We start from the raw sequence: 15,557 nt of genomic DNA on the forward strand, positions 1-15,557 counted from the left end.
GAGATATCAATTCTCTTAACTAAAAGAGATATGAATTCTCTTAAATAACAGACACATTAACAGCTAAAATACACCATTCTTCTGAAACAACTATAGTGATCTTCTGAAAGATCACTTATGTCAATTTAAAAGCAATAATCTTCCTTATCAATCTGAAAACTTTAAGACCTCACTCTGTATGGCTGACAGTGCCATCCTGCAGCCAACAGCAGAACAGATTTATGCTCACCTCAGGCCCACAGCCAGCATAGGTTCCAAAAGCTCTTTGATGTCCTGCTGGATACTGGGTCCCATGGCTCGTGCCAGCATACTAATGCAGGTGAAGACTGTGGCATCAACCTGCACAGATTTCTGCCTCCTGGAAAAGAACCACAAAAGGAGCTGCTATTTTTCAAACATCTTTCCTCATCTTTCTTCTGTGTTATCAGTCTTACAGAAACACTTCTGATTTTAATACAAGATTTTGATGCCACATTACAAAAATTATATAAAGAGCAAGTGTTTCCATTTCTTCCTCTAACCTTCACATACTTACTTGTGGGCAAAGTCCTTTGGGGGAAGAGCTGCTTTTATGATTTCAAGGACTTTTGGTAGGTAAGCTTGAAACTCAGACCTCACTGCCACAGAAAGCAAACCCAAGGCCTGGAAGGCTGCTGTTCGCTCCTTCTCCTTCTTCACACAGCTGAGAACATGATTCATGGTGTCTGGAAGATACTGATCAGCTGCCCACAAGAGAAAACAATACAGATATTCCAATTCATTTAGGTTTCTACGGCTGCATAACATTTCCAACTAAATCTTTACAAGTGTAAAACTAGAAAACAGACATAGTAATATTAAATTTGCTGATATGATCAGCGGCAAAGGTGTCCCCATATAATAAACATTTCAAACTACAGAAGGCTTTGTTTTTAAAAAGAAAAATCACCAGAATAAAAGAGCTATAAAACACCCTCACTGCAACAGGTTTTATACACATATAAGATCCAAGCATCTTGGTTTTATAGTGATTGATTGGAAATTTGGAATAATTAAGGCAAAAATTTTTCCAACCCACTAAGAGCAGCTTGGTGACTTGCCTCCAACTCTGATACTCTCCTAAACTTGCTTGATAAATCAACTAAACTGCTTTAAAGCTGGCAGGTATTTCCTAGTGCATGCAACAGAGAAAAAGGAAGAGAACTCTAATAATATTTGGCATATACTGAGTCAGAGCATGAGAGAATTCTCCTCTAAGTCTGACATATCGAGGAGAAAACAGAAAAAGGAAGATTTTATGTCTTATGGTATTGATCACCAAATTCTGAAAATAGATTTCAATCTATTTTCTTCATCAGAGCAACATTTTGGCATCAGCTATCAAGTCACACTTAGTGAGAACAAAAAACTGTCTTCCCACAGAGGAATGTGCTCATCAGACAAGCACCACATCTGGTGTGCTGCACAAGTTCATGTGGACCAAAGAGATCTGGATAACTTCCAGCCCAAACTCAGCAACATTTCTAACATCCAAGCGTTTGTCTCGTCACCTGTGAAGGCCGAAGGACGGAAAGCGGCCAATCGTGGGAGCAGATTGAGAACTGTCATCTGGATCAAAGAATTTTTGCTGGTTCTGCACTTGAGAACCCACTGGCAGACCTGGAAGGAAATAGATTTAGACTTTAAAGGATGGCCATTGGCAGGAACACACAAATGTTTTATTACCTGTGTGCTTTTAGGCATTCTACTGACATTTGGCTTCAGAGTCCCTCAAAGAAAAGGATAATCAAGACTGCTTCCAAAGGAAATAAATCATTTGCCCCAAGACAGACATGGCAAAGCCACAATACATTAAATATTGAGTTTTGAAGGCTCAGTTCAATACTAGCTGGTATTGCCTGCTAAGTAAAAACACAGAGTACAATTCCTCTGCAAGAACAGATGTTGAAAATGTTGGGAGACAAGAACAAATACATACTTGATCAAACTTCTCTTCCATTAGATCCCTGCAGCATCGACTTTCTACCAGAGTAGATTTTACTGGGACAGGTGAGGTTGCAAAACCCATAATTCCTTGGTGAGCACTGTACCCCAGGAGCCCAGCCAAAGCATTTGACTGAGAGGGCTGAAGAGACTGAAAGCTGGTGAAGGGAGTGATGTGGCGAGGCTTGGTACTGAAGCCCATGAGGTCTTTGCAGTACTTGTCATGCACAAGCTGCTGCTGAGTGATCTCTTCCATCTCCTCTCTAAGGCGCTGGACAAAGTAGAGAAACATTAAAAAAGAAAAAGTAACTAAGATACTCTCAGTACAGTATTACCCAAATGTCCTGAATAGCATCCTGTATAATCAATATTCAAATGGTTGTAAAATATCAACTGAGTAAAATCCAGCAAAAATATTTGAGTATCTAACATGCAAGAGAGTCCTCATTCCATAGAAAAAAGAATTTCATTGTATTTAATCAAGTTAATAGATTTTCTGTTGGAGCTTATTACCTCCTCAGCCCAAACTTGTCCCTTTTATTTCTCTAACACACTTTAATGCTCGACTCCATGCTCAGATGAGTTTTCCACCCAACAACCCCACTGCAACACTATGGGATATTTCCACAGACTGCAGAGTTGCTATAGCCTCTCAATCAATGCCCACAATCAGCCCCTGCTCACCTCTCCCTCCATACTGCTGATTCTCACTAGCTCATTGAGGATCAGTAAGGCACCATGGATTCGGTCATCACGATTCATTCCTTTCTCTTTGGCCAAAGTCTCATCAAAGCCCTTCTCAGCCTCTTCATATGTATGCTTGGGGGAAAAGAAAAAAAATGTCAGTGACAATGCAGAAACAAAGTCTGTGGAAATGAAGTAGTACTGCCAGTGAGGAGTTACTGACATTCTGAATTTTCCAAGAGTAGCCACAAACCTCAACAAAGAAGTATAATGCAATAAAATTCTGATTCACCCAAAAGTTGTGGACTCTGCTGCAGAGCATTTTCAGCAGCACTAATGAAACACCATGGTATCAGCTTCATCACTATTTGCAGCACTTATTTGATCACAAGAAATCCAAATTCATAACATTTGACTGCACTGCCCAAAACTCACTTGATATCAGCAAGCTTGAATTCATGTGACAATGGCAGCAAAGCAAAGATTCAGACAAAAGAATTCTTATCTTTCCCACTTAAGTTTTATCTACACTAATAAAACCCTCTACTAGTAAGAGATGACACTAGATAATTGCATGGCTATAAAACTAGGTCAAGTTCAACAGCTGAAGATGAGGTGCAGATAGAACAATGTAATCTTGAAGGTGTTAAATCTTGCTTACTTTTGCAGCAGTAGGCTAAAGGAGCTACTCACTTTGGAAGCCATTATATTTCCAACCCTTTCAAGGAGAGGCAGTTTTTTAACTGACAAAGGTGACAGGTTCTTAGCTTAGCCAGCTCTTCTGAAAACTGGCACTTCAACATCTGTATTGCATCATAAGGGGCTGCTTCAAAACAAAATTATTTTCTTACTCTGTACCACTGGGGCTTCTGCATCTCTTTTGGCTCCCGTTGTGTGGTGAGGATAAGGCAGGCTCTTAAGGCAGAGACAGCTCCCTCTCGGATGGCCTGCTTGGGATCCCACACAGCCACAAAGATATTGTCAAAGAATGGCTGCACTTGTTGGAAGAAGAAGGTAGGCACGCTGATTGCCAGCTCCCTCAGGACAAGGACCTGCAGGTGGGGAGGGAAACAGTAACAACCTGAAAGATGAGCACACAGACACAAACCTCATAACTTTTACAGTGCAGCACCATTTGTTTACACTGTGGCTGTCTGTGAGCTGTTTCCATCCCCACACTCTGATAATTCCTAGCATAGCAGTGTCTTGGTCTTCATTAGTCACTGGGTTAAATGGAGAAGCAATGAAGCAGCACACTGTCTGCCATGAGGGCATTACAGATTCTCAGACATGGACTGGCAACCATTCCCACCCTGACCAAAGCTCTTCTGCAGATTTCTGTGCATATTTCCTACCACTGTTCACTAATCCCAACAATTTCATGACAACAAAAAAGGCATCACTTACAGCTGCATGTCTACGACCTTCATTCCTGTCAGCTCCCAGCCACTCCAGAGCTCGTTTCACCTCAAACTCCACATACTCAGCTGTGAAGGTGTCACCAGCCATTGCAAGCCTCCCAATAGCCTTGGAAGCCATCTCCATTACAACAGGGTCATTGGATGGCAAGAGGTTCCTCAGGTAGTTGGCAAACCTGCCGATACGGGTGGCATTACCTCCTTCAACACCGATAAGACTTGCTGCAGAGAAAGGGAGCAACGCTGCAGTTTTCATGTGCTGCAGTTCTCCCCAAGAGTCAGTGAGGCAGACAGTAGTAATCCCTGGATGACTGCTAGTATTCCCTACACATTCCTTAAAGATTCCCATTAAGCCCCCCCACTAAACTACAAATCCACAGGAAAAAAAAAATCAAGCACAGGAAAGGGCCACCGTTCTTTTAAACCTGAACTTTTTAAGTGAGTGGAAAAATGTGTTGGGTAGCCTCACAAATTTTCCCCATTTTTAGTTTTAGAAGAGGGAAAAAAATCATTCACCCTGGGACCACAGACCTGTTCCTAATAGAAAGACATCCACCTGCATGCAATTACTGTAGCTAATCCTCCTCACAAGAAAAGCCAAAGACTGAACAGCCCAAGGAAATGCTCTCCTCCTCACTCCTAGACAGTCTCTGCAGGCAAGGGTGGAGGCAATTCAACAGACACCAGCATGGCAGAAGCTTTCATTGCCAGTGCCTGGGCTGTACTTGTTTTGTAGATAAAGTGTCCAGGGCTGTCAAGCTGGCACCTTTCAACATCACTAAATTCACAAAACAACTTGAATGTGATGCTGTCAGTTTAAGAACTGATGTTATCAATAAAGATTTCTCTAAGGGATTTACACTGCCTTCAAACACATTGGGACTGGATGATTATGTCTATGAGCCTAAACCATAAACATCTCTTTGGCTGTTTAAGAAGTAACTGCTACAATACAGGCGACTTGCCTGGAAGGCAAAGTATTTATGCAAGCTGACTTCCCCAAGAGTGGAGATTCAGGCAGCTCTGCAATCTCAGGGAGCACACAGCCAGAGCCACTAATGGAGAGGCTGACCAGAATCAAAGCAGAAGCTCTGTGAGCCCCTCTTGGGGATGGAAGTTGCTGTTATGGAGCCAGGTAAATTTTAATAACAAGAATCTCTCCAGATGGAAGAGAGTTGAGAAAGTCAGCCTACCCTGAAACATATAAAGGGGCAGCTCAAAGTGTTCTCAGCTGAGCTCCAGAACAGCATTTTCATGTGCTCAGCATTCACATTTGATGCTCAACTCCCAGAAGAGCTCAGGGCCCATTAAGTACCAGGTTCTCAGCCACTCTCAGTAGCTCCCATGCTGACACTTCACGCAGATTTTCAGAGCCAGCAACCAGAACACACCCAGTATCCTGAGCTGTCAGACATCAGGCCCCAACTAAAGCTCATTCCTTTTGAAAATCTGTCCTAAAGGTAGTTGCATGAAGAGCAAACTCAGCAGAAGCATTATGCACTTTCACTTACCTATAGCCAGAATGCCACCCTTCCTTTCATTTGCATCAGAGCTAGAGACCAGCTCAAATATGTGATGGTTCAGCTGATCATAAAACCTGGTAGATTCTTCCTGACTCATCTGTAAAAGCAAAAAGTTCAAATCAGCTTTCAGCATTCTCTCTCTCTCCCTCCTGCTCCAAAACCTCCATAAAGACAACGCTTCTTGTGCCATTTAAACAGAAAGAAATTAAATCAACCATACATTACAAGCTCAAAATAGTTTCTCTTATTTGTGAGCTATATGCAGCAAGTTTACTTATTCTGGTACTTGACTGCCTTTTGTGCCACCAACTTGCTCACCTCTCCTACATGCCAGGGGGCAAAGACAAGCTCTCTGCTGTGCCCCATCTCATCCCTAAGACCAGCTTCCATATTCCAAAAATCTCCACTGCCAAGGCACCCAGCCCATTCCTCTACACAAGGAGGAATAAATCCATTTGTAGCACTCACCTCACGCAGCTCCATGGTGACATAGTGCTGCAAGTCCTTGGCAGCTTTGGCCCTTGTCTCTTCGCTGCGACTCTTCAAGCCATTGGCAAATTGTTGGAGAATGGACACAGTACCCGACATGGTGGCACTGTGCTGGGGCTCAGGGGCATCAAGTCCTGTAAATTCTTCAGAGACACATTTTTTACTGCTTGAATTGAAATCTCCGAGCTTCTTTCTTAAGGCTGTCCCTCCTGGCTGTTCCCAAAATACCCATAAAGATGCTGTGTTGGTAGACCGTAAAATTACAAGTAATGACTATATTCCTTAGGCATTACACTCCATGATAAAACTGTATCATCCCATATCAGGACCCCCAGCCTATTTGCTCTCTAGCTCCTTAAATACCAAAATACATCACAGTAGGCCAAGTCCCCTAGGGTGATCTAATCCTAAATCAAGGGTAATGCAACAGCTGAAAACCAGCAGGGTGAAACTAGGGTTTGTAATTACCTAAAATAAGTAAGCACAACCGTTCCCAGGATTATATCACTATCATATGCCCTCCCTGAACACTTTCATCCAAGTTTCTTCACAGAAATCTCAGTGTTACACCAACACAAGGAAGACTCAGCACTGGCAAGTGTTACATCCTCCAGGAGATATTTAGAGATGGGAAGTCCAGTTATAGCAACGCCAATCATTGCAACACGGGGGTTCCTAGCATAACACATAAACAAACTTTCTCAGCAGCCTTTCTTTATATCAAAAACATTTCAGATGCTTGACGCTCCCCCCCCTCCCCCCAATATTCAGATTATATAAGACCAAACCAAGCACTAACACCAGAACTTCAACTGCTTCTCCCCAAAGACTCCACACGCAGTCACAGACATCCAGCGGGACCATAGGCGAGCTGGCTGCTGGCAGGAGCCCAGCAGAGGCTCCCCGGATCAAAAAGCAGCGGAGGGATTGCTGCTACCCATCAACCCAGCCCGGGGGCAGTTCCTGGAGTTCCCTCAGGGCCACAGAGAGCAGCGGGCAGGACGCGGCAGGCCCGAGTGCGGGGGGAGCCCCGCAGGCCGAGAGTGAGGGAGGGGTGAGGCGGGGCAAGGCGGGCACGACCGGCGGGGCCGCGGGGGCCGGGAGCTCGGGCAGGGCGGCCCGGGCAGGAAGCGGGAGGTGAGGGGAAGGGGAGCCGATGATGATGAGAGGCACCGACGCTCTCACTCACCCGCCGCTGCCTCCCCTACTCCGGGCCCCGGGCCCCGTGCCTGCCCCGCCGCCGCGCCTGCAGCGCCGGCGAGCCGCAGCTAGCCAATAGGATCCCGGGAACGCCGTGATGGGCATCACATCTGACCAATAGAAAAAGGGAAAGGGGGAAGAAGCGCTCGAAGCTCCGCCCCTTCCCCAAGGAACCGCAAGGACAGTCGGGTTTTGACCAATCATCAAGGCAGTAGTGGCTGAGTGGCAGTGTCTCTAACCAATAGAATGGCTGGGCTTACTTAGTAGGCCCACCCTCCCGATGCCGGCTTCCGCCCTTCCGTGAGGTGCCGGCTATGGCCGGGCGGCAGCATGGGTATAGGGTAGAACAAGCGGCATCATCTGCTTGGGCTTGTGTGACGCGTTTGGCACTGTTCCGCATGACATCCTGGTCTCTAAACCGGAGAGACATGGATTTGATGGCTAGAACACTCGTTGGATAAAGAACTGGCTGGATAGCCGCACGTAAAGAGTTGCGGTCAGCGGCGCATTGTCCGCATCGAGACCAGGGACGAGCGGTGTCCCTCAGGGGTGGTACTGGGGCTGATAGTATTCACCAACTTCGTCAGCGACAATGGGATTGAGGCACCCTCAGCAAGTGACACCGGGCTGTATGGTGCTGTTGTGGAAGAAGAGACGGTTTTGTGGAGATCTCAGAGCAGCCTTTCAGTATCTGGAGGGGCATACAAGGAGGAACTCTTAACCAGGAACAAGGGGGAATGGGTTCAGACTAGAAGAGAAAAATGTCGGAAAATGTTTGGGGAGGTCCTGGCATAAGTTGCCTAGAGAAGCTGGGGCTGCGCCACCTATAGAAGTGTCCAAGGCCGTGTTGGATGGGGTCTGGGCCAGCAGGAGGTGTTCCTGCTATGGCAGGGGCTGAAGCGAGATGAACTTTAAGGCTTTAAGGTCCTTCCCAGCAGAAGCCGCGCTGCGGGTGTGAGCCCTGAGCGCGCCCTGCGCATGCGCAAAGGGAGCGGGGCGCTGCCGTGCCCGGTATGCTCCGCTGAAATGTGTCCGGCCGTGCCCGTGACAGCAGCAAAGGCGGCTGTGTCTGCGACAGGCTTCGGGCGCTCCGTGGCGGCTCTGACATTAATCGTGGTGCTGCCGCGTGCTGCGGGGTGAGCCCCTGGCCGCCGCGCATGACGCCATGGGCCGCTTAATTTTCCTTTTAATTTATCCACCGGGAGGTGCCGGCAGGTGCGGAACTCTTCGCACACGGCCGCGGGGGTGGTGAGGCCGGGCGGGCTGGTGGTCGCGCAGGACGGGTAATGGCGGCGCCCTGGCCTCTCCCTCGGGCCGCCATAGCGGGGGCGCCCCTCGCTCCCCCCGGGCCCCGCTAACGCGCGGCCCTGCCCCTCCTAGGTGCTGCTGCTGCGAGACGGCGGGGCGAGCATGGGACCAGCAGAGCTGGTGCAGAAGATCAGTATCAGCGCCGAGAGCCCCCGCGGGAGCGAGAGCGGCGGCGCGGCCTTGGCGGGCGCTGACGGGGCCGCCGGCGGCAGCTGGAGACACAAGTGCGCGGCCTATGTGCTGGCGCTCCGGCCCTGGAGCTTCAGCGCCTCGCTCACCCCTGTGGCGCTGGGCAGCGCCCTGGCGTACCGGGCCGAGGGAACGCTGGACCCGGGGCTGCTGCTGGGAAGCGCCGTGACCGTCCTGGCTGTGCACGGGGCCGGTAACTTGGTGAATACCTATTACGACTTTTCCAAAGGCATCGATCACAAGAAGAGTGATGACAGGACATTGGTGGACCAGATTTTGGAGCCGCAGGATGTAGTCCGGTTTGGAGTCTTTCTCTACACCGTGGGCTGTATCTGCGCTGCTGGGCTCTACGCGGTCTCGACGCTCAAGCTGGAGCACCTGGCCCTGATTTACTTTGGAGGACTTTCCAGCTCCTTCCTTTATACCGGAGGTGAGTGCTGCATCCCGTTCCTTGTGAATCTGAACGTAGAAGTGATAGAATCAGCTGAATTGTCAAGAGGTTTCTAAAAGACACACCTGATCTATCTAGTGCACTGCAATAAAATATTTGTGGTATTTCCTGAAGCACTGGTATGTAAACTTGTATTTTTTGAATTGAGTGTTATGGGAAGAGTTATACCAAGATCTTCAGTTGGATAATGGTGTTGAGGCATTATTGTTTACATATATGGCTTTCGATGCTTATCAGAACTGTTGCTGAATCTTTTTTGTGAAGTTTATCTCATATCCTTTAGCAGTGTAGCTAATGGCATATTTTCTTTCCTTTGCTGGGAATGTTACTTTGTTTTGGAATGTTTCATTGTTATTCTTTAGATGGAGCTTCACTGCGAATGCTTTATAGTACAGTTTGTGATTCTTCTTAATAAGAACAAGAATATTTTATTGTCTTCCTGTTTTGGATAGATACAAACATCATTAGTAGGAGAAGAAAAAGTAACTTATTTTCTAACTGTCAGACTTTCAGTTATGTGTGTTTCCCTGAAAGGGTCTTGTCAGTTTTGCATTTCATTCTGAGCATTTTCTGTATTTCTTCAGGATCAGGTTCTAGTATGCATGACCACACTAAAAAGTACCTTATTTCTGTAGGTTTCTGCAGAGACAGGTATTTCTAGGTGGGTATTAAAACCTGGCCTATTGTATTTGCTGGGAAGCCCCAATGGAGGCAGGAATGATGCATCTCACTCCATGTTCTCAGAAGGCTAATTTATTATTTTATAAAACTATATTATATTAAAGAATACAATTCTAAACTATACTAACTAAAGAATACAGAGAGGATACTTACAGAATGCTAAAAAGATAATAATGAAAGCTTGTGACTCTTTCCAGAGCCCTGACACAGCTTGGCCCTGATTGGCCAAAGAGTGAAAACAACTCACAGCAGAATCCAAAGAAACAATCACCTGTGGGTAAACAATCTCCAACCACATTCCACACAGGAGAAGAAAATGAAATAAGAATTATTTTCCTTTTTCTCTGAGGCCTCTCAGCTTCCCAGGAGAAAAATCCTGGGCAAAGGAAGTTTTTCAGAGAATGTGAATGCCACATTGGCCCTTAGTTTTTGTTACATTGTTTGTCTGGAGAAATTCTTATCTTAAAAAAGAAGAAAGAAACAACATGTTTCTTGTCCATAGCTGCATGTGTTTTGGTTGTTTTGTAGTATTCCTATGGGAAAGGCTGAACTGTTATGTCATCCATTCTCTTCTGCCATTTGAATTCTTTAATAATGCTTGGTTTTATTCTTGTGTCTTGCCACAGGAATTGGATTTAAATACGTTGCCCTTGGCGATGTGGTGATCCTGATCACCTTTGGGCCCCTGGCTGTGGTGTTTGCCCATGCAGTGCAGGTTGGTTACCTGTCCCTGACCCCCCTGCTCTACGCTGTCCCTCTGGCCCTCAGCACCGAGGCCATCCTGCACAGCAACAACACCCGGGACATGGAGTCAGACCAGCAGGCTGGGATTGTCACCTTGGCCATCCTCATTGGCCCCACCTTCTCCTACATGCTCTACACTGTGCTGCTCTTCCTGCCCTACCTGATTTTCTGTGTGCTGGCCACACGTTACACCATCAGCATGGCACTGCCCCTGCTCACCATCCCCATGGCATTTTCACTGGAGAGACAGTTCCGGAGTCAGAACTTCAACAAAATTCCTCAGAGGACAGCCAAACTCAATCTGCTGCTGGGGCTTTTCTATGTTTTTGGCATTACATTGGCACCAGCTGGTGCTCTGCCCAAACTGTGAAAAGAGCTGTAGGGTCAGGCCTCATAATTCACTATTTATGCCAATTAACATTGGAAGTTAGGAATAAATGGCCCGTTATGGACAGTGAGAAGAATGGAAAGACCACCTTGCACTGTTAATAGTGAATGTTATGATTTCTGGTCTTGGATGGCTTATACAACACAGCTTAAACTTAAAAAAAGTGATTTATCAGTTCTTCAGAAGGGGAGAACTGTGTGGCTTTGCTGTGAGGAACAAGGTGACATAAGGTCAAGGAAATGTTTAAAGAACCTCATCCTTCTGCCACCTAAGTCAGTTCAATGAAAGACAGAGCCTCAAATCACCCTCTCCATTCACTTCACAAGCACAATGATTCCTCTTATCACTTCTTATAGTGGTGAAGGAGTCCAGTGGCTCCCCTATGGGAATCACAAAACACTGCCAAATGTTTAGTTTCACAATGTAGGTGCCATTAATTCACTCTCTTGTATTTCATCTTCATCTGTAGTATGTTTTAATTTTTGTTTTGCTTTTCCTAGCCAAATTTTGAGCTTTTATTTCCAAGCCACTTGAAATGCACTAGATACTGATTCATGAACTATTGCTTCTGCTTGCCCATATAGTCTAGAAATATCAAAGCTACAAATCTCTGTGGGTTGTAGTGCTGAAATGGAGCACAAATAGCCCACTGCACAAACTTTAGGCCAAAACCAGTAAATCTGTATTCTGCTACAAAAGCTGAAGCTGTAAATGCAAACCATGCAACTGGAAAGCCCTTAATGGGTAGAAAAACAAACGGTTTCCATTTTTGTATTTGCATAGAATTCACTTTCTGAAATGACAGTTTTTGAGTTAGCGGGAGCTGACAGAGTACCAAATTTCTCTGAACAGCTGTGGATTAATGGATACATAGGTGGAAAACAAATTGTTGATGTTAAAATAGCTTTTTTTTTTCAATTTAATTTTCTCTGTTTATTTAGAGTATTATTCACAATATTATAGTGAAATGTCTTATTATAAGAAGCCCAGTTCACCAAAGAAGAAAGATACAGTGTTAGAAAAAACAAATCTGGATTATTGCATTGGCTCTGCATAAAAATTAGGACTGGAAATTGGAATAAACCAATTCTGTTAACAAGATTTTTCCTAATGGAGTCCAGAGTTTGTGTCAATGAATCACAACTAAGTGATCTCTGAAGGGAAGTTCCCCACTCTATACCTTACAGAGTAGCTTTGTTTTCTCCTGCAGATCTTGCCACTTGCTCTTCACATGGCCCTTTGAAGAGCTGATTGTTTCAGCAGCTATGCAGCTGTGTGAAAAACATGCCAAACATCATGGGGAAAATATGTGCCTTCCAGTGCAGAGCTGGATTTGATCCACACCATATTACTTAGTGGCAACTGAATTCCCTTCTGTGTTATTTAGTACCTGTACACAGGTTTTCCTGAAAAGCTTCTTTGCAGGAGCTGTGATAAGCTCAGAGGAATTGAGGTGTTGAACTGGAGCTCCTAGTGCCAGGTCACAGCCTTGCAATTGAACAAGAGTGTGTGTGTGAACCTTTTACACACCAGCAATAAAGTAGCCATAAACTCACATGGTGTTACCCTGCTTCTGTCACAGGTGAGTTGTGCCCTCGTGGTGTAAATCTGAAAGAGCCAAGTGTCCCTGCCAGGTTGTACTGGCAGCAGTAAAGCTGAGTTGATGGTACCAGATTACATGGTACAGCTATTTAGGGATTAATTTTATGGCTTCATGTTATCCAGTGTTACCCAGCAGTTACACCTGAGCTGAAGTTAATGGGGAGGAGTCTTTGCAGGTCTATTTAATGAGCCACAGTTTCATCTTTTATTTATTAAAATGGGCAAATGATCTCTCTAATCTGGCTAAGCATTCTGGACAAGAAGAGATGCACTTCAGCAGCTGCTTTCTACAGCAAAATACTTGTTAGGATTAAAAACACAAGGAGAAAATGCAAAAGTTCAGTTTGGATGGAGGGGGATATGCAGAAGGTTTTGGAAACTATTCAATGCAGATATACACAACAGAGTTTCTACTGTTGCTTCTTTGTGAACCTACAGAATGAAGAAGAGCCTAGCTCCAGTATCCATTTCACATTTCTGCAAACCAAAAGCATTTGTAGGGATAAGTAAGGGCTGAGCTGACAAATCTGTTAACCTTGCAATTGGGGATATTCAAGTTGATTGGGTTAATCCTGCCCTTTGTAGCAGCTGTGTGCTTCATTTTAGGATAGCTTGGTTTTTAATAGCTTTCCATTTCAAAGAATGGTTAGTTATCTTCTCTCTACTTTTTTTACAAAAACAAGAGTACTCCAGCTAAATTCCTTAAAGTAACTTGGCTTGTATCTTTGATAACTGTAATTGTAATAATGGGAAGATCATTGGAGTATGTAACTCTTACTGTGTCTTGACTACCCTTTCTTGGGTAGGATGTCTGCTTAGGGCTGGAAAGGACCAGTGCTTTATGTTGCTAAGATGAAACAGCTCATTATTACAAAAATACATGTGTGGAACACTTTCTGAGGTAGGGAGAATTAAAAGTATTTTAATAGTAAAACTGAGATGAAAATTTGGTAATTTCTTACTAGCAGATGCTGGTTGCCTCCAATTCCCTCTCTTTGAAAAACAGTATCATTCCAGGTTCTTGAGGATATTAGTATAACTAACACTTTCTTCATCATGGTTTTGATGAAGTCAAAACTTCTCTGTGTCTTAGAAAACAGCTAATTTTTGCCTAACTTACAGGGTTGCTGAGCTGACATCGTTGTCATAAAGAGCTTTGAAAGTAAAAGGTGTTTTATCTCTGTGCTTTCCAAAAAACTTGTTAGTACTAGAAAACATTTTAGATACAAACTAACATAAAGGGTGACTTAACCAATGTAATTAGGCCAAAATAATCTTCATATATAATCAGTGAGTGGTAAGAGAGGTTCATTTATTTGTTTGCTTTGTGATGAAGATGCTGGGTCTCTTCCCCTACCCCACTTTTCCCTGTCCCATGCTACTTTCCCTGAATATAAACTTTAGAAACTTCTTTCAGGTCACTCTTGATGAGCTGTATTGCAGTGTGATGAATGTGCACTGGTAGATGAACTGATCTGTAGCCCATCTGTTAATGTGTTCTAAAGCACCTCCTGGCCTTTCTTCTTACCCAATAAACTGTCTGAATGTTACTCAGTAATTATGCTATGTTTGATTCTTTTATATTGTCAATATATCAAGTTGTATTTTTACACATGGATTAAAACATGGTCACAAAAGAAAGGAGGTCTTGATCTGTGTCTTGGTTTGAAAAGACAGGTGTGTGCTGAGGAAGGCAGGAGCCTTCCCTAAAATGGAAAATGTAAACCCCCTCCCTCCAAATTGTTATAAATTTGATATTAAAGGGGGCTCTCAGGCAAAGATATGGGAGCAGGAATTAACAGTTCTTTATTAGGGAAGAAAATAAAAATAAAATAAACAATGCAGTAAAACAAAACACTGACAGAGTCAGAACCCAGCCTGACACCCTGTGGGTCAGGCTGTTGGCAGCAGAACCATTGGAATTGTGGCTCAGCCCTCCTGCAGTGCCAGGGCTGGTTCTGCTGGAGCAGGGATCCTGGAGAAAGGTGCAGTCTCTGCCTCTGAAGATCCAGGGCAAGAGGCAGCTGCTGTTCCTCTGGGGAATCCAGTGCAGAAGCCGTGCTGGTGTTCCAGAATCTCCAGATTATATCCAGGTAGGAATGCTTGGCTGGTGTTGCAGAATCTCCAGATTATATCCAGGTAGGAATGCTTGGCTGGTGTTCCAGAATCTCCAGATTATATCCAGGTGGGAATGCTTGGCTCCTCCCTCTGGGCTCACATCTCCCAATGGGATGCTGTAGTTCTTATCAGCCATGCAGGGACATTCAATGGCTGTTATCAGCAGGTGTCTCCTGGAGGGAGGATTGGAAGAGATAAAGAAAACTGCCCACTTAACAGAAAATAACTGCCCCACCTCTAACAGATGGCAAATAGAATACACATTGCCTTGCAATCCAGGACAATCTGCCATGTTTATACTGTAAGTGCCTGAAAAATCATACTTTTTTGTGTAAAAGTCCTTTTATGAGTCACATAGTCCTGTCCTTCCCTATCACAAGGCAAACAGTTCTGTAGCAGTGATCATTTCCTACTACTGGCAGGCTTAGAATAGTTCTGGTATATTAATCAATGTGCAGAATTTTCTCTGATGCAGTTTTCTGTGCTAGGTACTATTCAGTATTTATAAGGAGGTTTCAGCTGAACTTTTTTACCTTTAATAAAGATGAATTTTTTCATCCTCACCAGTATGTTCTGCCAGTTTTCCAATGCTATGGTCACTGCTCCATGCAACTGTGACAGCAAAATGCCTCCCCCATGTGTGTCATAAATGAGCCAAAAGCATGGCTTGAAATTTTCCTGCCTTGACCAGTGGCACAGTGTGCTTCACAAATGCATTTAGAGATAGTTATAAAGGATAAAATGCAGGATTGCATGACATCAATTTCCAAACAAGGAAGCTTCAATTCCAAGTGTCTGCA

The 15,557-nt window shown here is 44.7% G+C and overlaps 2 protein-coding genes across 8 annotated transcripts in view; one reads left to right on the forward strand and one right to left on the reverse strand.

Annotated features, from left to right (window-relative positions):
• MTOR (mechanistic target of rapamycin kinase) overlaps nt 1-7,375 on the reverse strand; it is a 75,762-nt gene extending 68,387 nt beyond the window's left edge. For 3 of the 5 annotated variants that reach the window (XM_077190155.1, XM_077190154.1, XM_077190152.1), the window contains exons 1-10: nt 7,266-7,375; nt 6,056-6,219; nt 5,576-5,684; nt 4,054-4,286; nt 3,498-3,698; nt 2,647-2,781; nt 1,958-2,233; nt 1,530-1,638; nt 536-722; nt 230-358 (exon numbers count right to left, since the gene is read on the reverse strand). In XM_077190155.1, the coding sequence (XP_077046270.1) occupies nt 230-358; nt 536-722; nt 1,530-1,638; nt 1,958-2,233; nt 2,647-2,781; nt 3,498-3,698; nt 4,054-4,286; nt 5,576-5,684; nt 6,056-6,175 (1,499 nt within the window). In that variant the 5' untranslated portion in view covers nt 6,176-6,219; nt 7,266-7,375. Of the gene's footprint in view, nt 1-229; nt 359-535; nt 723-1,529; nt 1,639-1,957; nt 2,234-2,646; nt 2,782-3,497; nt 3,699-4,053; nt 4,287-5,575; nt 5,685-6,055; nt 6,290-6,875; nt 7,225-7,265 lie in introns of those variants that run through there. The other 2 variants (XM_077190153.1, XM_054647691.2) reach the window with 2 other exon arrangements.
• Nucleotides 7,376-8,291: 916 nt separating this feature from the next.
• UBIAD1 (UbiA prenyltransferase domain containing 1) lies at nt 8,292-14,283 on the forward strand. Of its 3 annotated transcripts, none has more exons than XM_077190221.1 (3): nt 8,292-8,412; nt 8,657-9,203; nt 10,532-14,283. In XM_077190221.1, the coding sequence occupies exons 2-3, from the start codon at nt 8,687-8,689 to the stop codon at nt 11,017-11,019; spliced, it is 1,005 nt and encodes a 334-aa protein (XP_077046336.1). In that variant the 5' UTR covers nt 8,292-8,412; nt 8,657-8,686; the 3' UTR covers nt 11,020-14,283. The 3 variants fall into 3 exon arrangements, with proteins under 3 accessions (XP_077046336.1, XP_054503799.1, XP_077046335.1); XM_054647824.2 differs by having other exon boundaries at nt 8,359-8,491; XM_077190220.1 differs by lacking the exon at nt 8,292-8,412 and having other exon boundaries at nt 8,509-9,203.
• Nucleotides 14,284-15,557: the final 1,274 nt, after the last annotated feature.

The sequence above is a fragment of the Agelaius phoeniceus genome, chromosome 24 (genome assembly GCF_051311805.1).
Source record: "Agelaius phoeniceus isolate bAgePho1 chromosome 24, bAgePho1.hap1, whole genome shotgun sequence".
NCBI lineage: Eukaryota > Metazoa > Chordata > Aves > Passeriformes > Icteridae > Agelaius > Agelaius phoeniceus.